At 43.8% G+C, this 6,000-nt stretch overlaps 1 protein-coding gene across 7 annotated transcripts in view; it reads right to left on the bottom strand.

The window, feature by feature from the left end:
* The window catches only part of LOC110204914 (netrin-4-like), a 64,810-nt gene extending 61,690 nt beyond the window's left edge, over positions 1–3,120 (bottom strand). For 3 of the 7 annotated variants that reach the window (XM_078152225.1, XM_078152224.1, XM_020981139.2), the window contains exons 1-2: positions 2,918–3,119; positions 2,174–2,427 (exon numbers count right to left, since the gene is read on the bottom strand). Coding sequence is in view for 6 of the 7 variants with exons in the window: in XM_078152224.1 (XP_078008350.1) it covers positions 2,174–2,240 (67 nt within the window). In the remaining variant the exon portion in view is untranslated. Of the gene's footprint in view, positions 1–2,173 lie in introns of all 7 variants that reach the window. The other 4 variants (XM_020981141.2, XM_020981142.2, XM_020981143.2 and 1 more) reach the window with 4 other exon arrangements.
* Between the last annotated feature and the right edge of the window lie 2,880 nt (positions 3,121–6,000).

Consider the following 6,000-nt stretch of genomic DNA (forward strand, 5'->3'; position numbering starts at 1 on the left):
AACCAATTTTCCTCCTTTGCCCCTGGCATTCACTACTCTGTCACGCCATTTTCTCAAACCCCAATGTAATTAAAATAATTTTGTAGTTTATGTGTCTCTATCTATGGTGTATGTGTGTGTGTGTGGGGGGGGAGTGGTGGTGAACCTGAGACAGTGGAAGGAGAGCTAATTTTGCCCAAAGGTAAACAAAATGCAGACAGGAGTTAGGGGGAGGACCTAGGTCACTAGATTCCTGGCACAGCCGTTAGGGTATTCTGCCTTTGACTCCTGAATTAAGAGTTTTGTTTTACTTACTATTTTCACTTTTTTTTGGTTTTTTTCTTTCTCATAGTTTTTCACTTTTGTTCTGATTCTTCTTTCATAACATGACTAATGTGGAAATATGATTAATATGATTGTACATGTATAGCTTGTATCAGATTGCTTGCTGTCTTGGGGAGGGAAGGAGAGAAAAAAATTTGGAGCCCAAAATCTTAAAAAAGTGAATGTTAAAAACTATCTTTACATGCAATTGGGAAAAAATAAAATACTATTGAGTGGGGAAAAAAGAGTTTTGCTTCAAATAATCAATGTAAGCTATGCCTGAGCATTTCTGGCATCTTATCACTTATATAAATTATTTTATATATGATATATGTTATAATTATCACCATTTATATATTATGTGTAAATATATAATCTCTATAGTTTTATAATTTTCAAAATACTTTTATACTCATAATTCCATTTCATTCTCACAAAAATACTGTGAAGGAGGCTGGGAAATTGCCTCCACCTTATAGACAAGGAAAGTCAGTCTGAGAGGTAATTGTGTGGCTACATGAAGCTTTCTCTCTGTTTCTGTTGCTGTCTCTCTGTCTCTGTCTGTCTTTGTCTCTCCCTGTCTCTGTCTCTCTCTTTGTCTCTTTCTCTTCACTATAATTTCATTTATCCCAATGACAAGCATCCAGAAAAAGATGAAAATCTATTCTTTATGCTCACAAGTTTCCTCAGTACATAGTATGTTACTTTGTCATTCTCCTAAACAAATACACTTCCCTCTGTGGATTATTTCCAATTCATCCTGTATCTAGCTTGTCAGGTGCCTAGTTATTTGCATACTGCACCTCCTGTTAGAGCATGAGCTCCTGAAGAGCAGAGACTGTCTTTTACTTTTCTTCATATCCCTAGTGCTCAGCACAGTGCTCAGCACACAAGTAGGCATATAATAAATGCTTATTGCCTGACTAAAATATTAATAAAATATTGGAGGCTGAAAGGATAATCAAGCCCATCTGGAATATTTAGTGATTTTTATCTCTAAAGAAATATTTACCACTCCCTAAGCCCAGCTAACCAATCCATTCTATAGTAAATGAAGTGGTAAAAACACTGGGCTTTGAGTCAACACACCTGGGTTCTAGTCTCGCTTCTGTAACCTCTGGTAAATAGCTTAACCCCTATTTCCCCTTCAAGAAAATGAAGAGGTCAGACTAGATTAGAGATTTTTAAACTGGTGTCCATAAATTTATTTTTTAAAAAAAGTTTCTATTTTAAATACAATGCACTTCAATAGAATTAGTTTCCTTTGTAATCACACGTATTTTATTCGATGAATTTAAAAACCTGATTCTGAGAAGGGGTCCACAGGCTTCACCAGACTACCAGGGGGATCCAGAACCACAAAAAAGTTAAGAACCCTTGATCGAGGTGATCTCTGACACACTGTCCATCTCTGACAGTCTACGTTCTAACATTGTATTTCTAAGACCCCTGCCAGCTCTGACAATTCTAGGTTCCACGGTCCCTTTCAGCTCTGACATTCTGGTTCTAAGATCCTTTCTGGTTCCACTATTTTCGGTTCTAAGGTCCGTTACAGTTCTAACATTCCAAGATTCCCTGGTCATGAATTTCTATCGCCCCATACGACCCAATTATTTTCTCTTCCTCGAAGACAATGTGACTCTGTTTTCAGTGCCCTGTTGGACTGGTCCTGAGCTCTAAATATCTCCTGAGTCTGGAGGTGGGAAAAAATCAATAAATAGAAATCAAATGATTCGGAGAGATAGGAGAGGTTTAAGGGGTCAATTCCAGCACTTTCCCGGGAAGGGGAAGGGGAAGGTAGACTGCTTAAGGGGATTTCTGAATACATATTCCTTCCCCGTAACCCCAGCAACTTGTGCCCCATCCTTACCTGACTCACCGGAGCCAGAGACCGCGTATTCCAGAAGCAAGATCAGGGCTAGCCCTACAGCCACCATGGTTGCTAGAAGGGCTGGCTTCGTCCACCTTTGAGGGCAGCAGCTGCAGCCCAAGCCGTGGACCCCCTCCTCAGGCCAGCGGGGCGGCCGTCTGGGCCATCCTTTCCACTCTTTCCCGGATTTGGAGGTTTGGGGCTCCCTCTCACCCGCTCACTGGGCGCGGGCGTGCAAGGGAAGGCATCGCACTCTGGAAAGTTGGGGAGGGAGAGAAAAGAGGGGGAGATTGCGGAGGGGAGATCAAAGTACAGGTCAGGATCACCCGGACTCACCAGCCTCCCGAAACTTTCTTCCCAAGGTACTCGCTAACTAGTACTGGCTTATTAGGGGTAGGTAAGGACCCTCGCTCAGAACTAGCCCTGGGAGAACACTGCGCACTCAAGGTTTGCCCTAGTCGCCTCTCCCCTAGTGCCGGGCTTCTTGCTCTGCGCTCGTCCTGTGACTTCCTCCGGTGCCCAGCTAGCAGAGGGAAAAGCACGGGGGTGGGGGGTGCGGACAGCGAGCGGGGAGAAAGAACGAGAAGGACCTTGTGGAATCACTGAGCCTTGTCCGCACTCCCGCATCGGGCTCCCAGGCCTGCCAATACTTAGCTTTGGGGAAGGGGATGGAGCGAAGGGAAGAGGGGCAGATCAGAGCAATCTTAGAAGACGGCTTGGAGGAGGAGGGAGGGGGAAAGTTACATTATTTCCCTGCTTCACCAAATCCCTTTTGTCCGGGTCCTGTCGGTGACTCAGAGCTCCTGTGTCCCCTGCAGCTGCCCGTCACCCCCAAAGTCCCCCTCGCTCTTGCAGGGAGGGCTCTTTTAACCCGGCCCAGTCTGGCTCCTAAGACTGGCTTCACAGTAAAGCCTGCGGTTTGTCAGTCTAGATTGGGGAAGTTGGGCGGGGGCACACTTCTGGCCCTTTAAATTAAATACCCAGCACGTGGGTGTCGCCACTCCCTTCCCTAGGGTCTCCATTCTAACGGCGTTGAAATTGTCTCAGGAGCGCCCTCTGTCAATGCTTCTCTGTCGTCAAATATACCTTCCCTACACCATGGTTCCTCCCTTTATGGCTGGCAGAAGCCGTCTAATCAATCAATCAATCATCAGTCATAGAATCATAGAATATTAGAGCTGGGAAGGGTCTTCAGATGAAAAAGTGTTAGGTCTGGAAAATCAAGGATTGTGAATTTGACCACAAGCACCCCCCCTTGTCAGGGCCGGACCTGAGTGAAGGATGGTTATATTTGTTCCCATCTTTTAAACAGCATTTTTCAAATGAGGTGAGATGGCTACAAATCACTGATCACCCCAGTCTCCCAAAGAACATGAAGACACGCATGGGGGTGGGAGGGGAGGAAGCTGATGTCCTCTACCAGCCAAGAACTGATCAGGAGAACTTTCAGGAAGCATGTCATCAGAGAGGTATGAGCAGCAGAAGGAAGTGGACAGGTCAAGTGGATTAGTAGAAGGGATGACGCAATAGAATGTAAGCTCCTGGAGGGCATGGATTGTTTCACATTTGTATTTGCATCCTGAGTGCCTAGCACTTTCTGGCATTTAGCAGGCACTTAATAAATGCTTATTGATTGATTCTGATCAGCACTGGACTCTACTGACATCCATACAATGGAGAGAAAAAGGAGGTCCAGAGGAAGGTCACTCTAGCATGCTGAATGGACCCAATGTGGACAATTATGGACAAGCATGGACAAGTGTGACATGGACAAGAAATGAAGAAGAGACAGTATTGAGGGAAAGGTTGTGATCCACACCATTGCGATCTGCATGCTGGATGGATTTTTTGTTGTTGTTGACCCACCTTTCAAAAGGTCATGGGAGAAACTGAATACGATATTGCCAAAGACCTAATTTATAATGACCAGAAGCTCATGTCGTGGCAATATTGATGCTTTCAAAATGTTAATAGCTCATTCATTTTTATAATTATATTTATGCTTCAATTTTATTAATCACACTCATTACTAATTAAATGACACCAACACATGATGTACAAAGGGACAAAATTAATTTGCAAATGAGTTGTAGCTTTATCTGTTGGCTCCCTCTCTTCTGTCTATAGTCATAATCGGGTCTCATCCATTCTTAAAAAATCCTTTTCTTGACCTGTCACTCCCTCAAGCATCATCCTTTGCTCTTCCGTATATCATTAACTTTTACTAAACACTAATATTTACTGAAATAATAAGATGACAAATCTCAGACATACTGAGGCAAAGTGATTTGCCACATAACTGTTTACTGCAAACAGGGATGGGATAATGCCCTAGGTTCACTGGCTCAAGATCTGATGCTCTTCCCACCACACCATGCTGCTCCCACATACCATATGTCTATTTCCCACTTCTGGGATAAAATGAGAAGTAGGTGATGTTGCCTCTTCTTTCTTAAGGCACTTATTGTATGACTTGGTGGAGTCAAACTAAAATGGAAACAGATTCTGGTAGATTGCATATTCACTTAGAAAACCACAAATTAACATCTAGGTTGTACTGTATTTTTATTTTGTTACACATTTCCCAATTACATTCTAATCTGGATTGCAGGCACTTAAGGAGGCCTGAGTTGATTCTGGTGTGCCAATTTCACACCTCTGGTCATGGCCACTCATTTGGTACCTGTAGAATTAATTTCATATGTATGTATGTCTCCTCTTCTCAACTAGACTGAAAGCTCTTGAGGCCAGGGCATTACTGAAACATGTTGTAAGCTTCTTCCAACACCCCTCTTATACCTAGCATAAGGTTGGACACAGAGTACTATCCCTGAGTAAGCAATAAATTTCCATTGATTATTATGTGTAAGGACTTCAATAGCCTCACTGCACCCCTAAACAAAGAAGTCAGGGAAGCCCAAATCCCCCAAGTGCCCTGGCCAAAGTATGTCTGAAGTTATGGTGAGAAGCCCCTTTTCCTGACAGTTGGGAGTCTGAATAACAACCAATCCACCAATTTCCTCTAGTTTCCCCTAATATAGATCAGCACCAGTGCCAAAAGCTTGACCTACCTACCAGGTCTTGATTCCTACTTTTTTCTCCCAATGTCAGGTTTGGTTTGACCCAACTCAGAACCCTAAAAAAATCCACTAGTTTTGGCCCCAGACCTGACATGTTTCCGTTTTCCCTGAGTACCCTTCATACTGGGGATATTTCCCCTTTATAAAGCCTGTTTGCTTCACTTTGTCCCTGCTAGGTCCTGGCTCCTGCTGTGATCTGTCTTAGAGTGTCCCACCTCCCAACCATACCAGCATTCTCCTTTGGAAGCATCTGCTGTTTTCCATGACTGGGACTAATGCTCTTGGCAGATTTAGGTAACATAGAAGGCAAAGGCTAGCTTGTACACCAAGGCTAGGACTGGGGACTTGCCCCAACCACACTGTGGTTAGACCTCTAAGACACTTCCTCTTGGCAACATAAAGCACTTGACTAAGTTCTAGAGGGACATTGCTTACGCTCATGTTCTCTGCTGCCAAAGCTAGGGAGGTTGATTCCTCTCAAATTAAAATAAGCAAGCACAACTGAGCCATTTCTGCAATGGAGTTAGGATGGGGATACATCCTCCCCACACTCCCAACTTTTGTTGCTCAGTTGTGTCTGACTCTCAGTGACCTCATCTGGGGTTTTCTTGGCAAAGATTCTAGAGTAGTTTGCCATTTTCTTCTCCATTTTACAGATGAAGAAAATGAGGCAAACATGGTTAAGCAACTTGCCCAGGGTCACACAGCTAATAAGCGTCTGAGGCCAGATTTGAACTCAAGTCTTCC

This window comes from Phascolarctos cinereus, unplaced genomic scaffold (assembly GCF_003287225.1).
Source record: "Phascolarctos cinereus isolate Bilbo 61053 unplaced genomic scaffold, phaCin_HiC Scaffold_4;HRSCAF=312, whole genome shotgun sequence".
NCBI lineage: Eukaryota > Metazoa > Chordata > Mammalia > Diprotodontia > Phascolarctidae > Phascolarctos > Phascolarctos cinereus.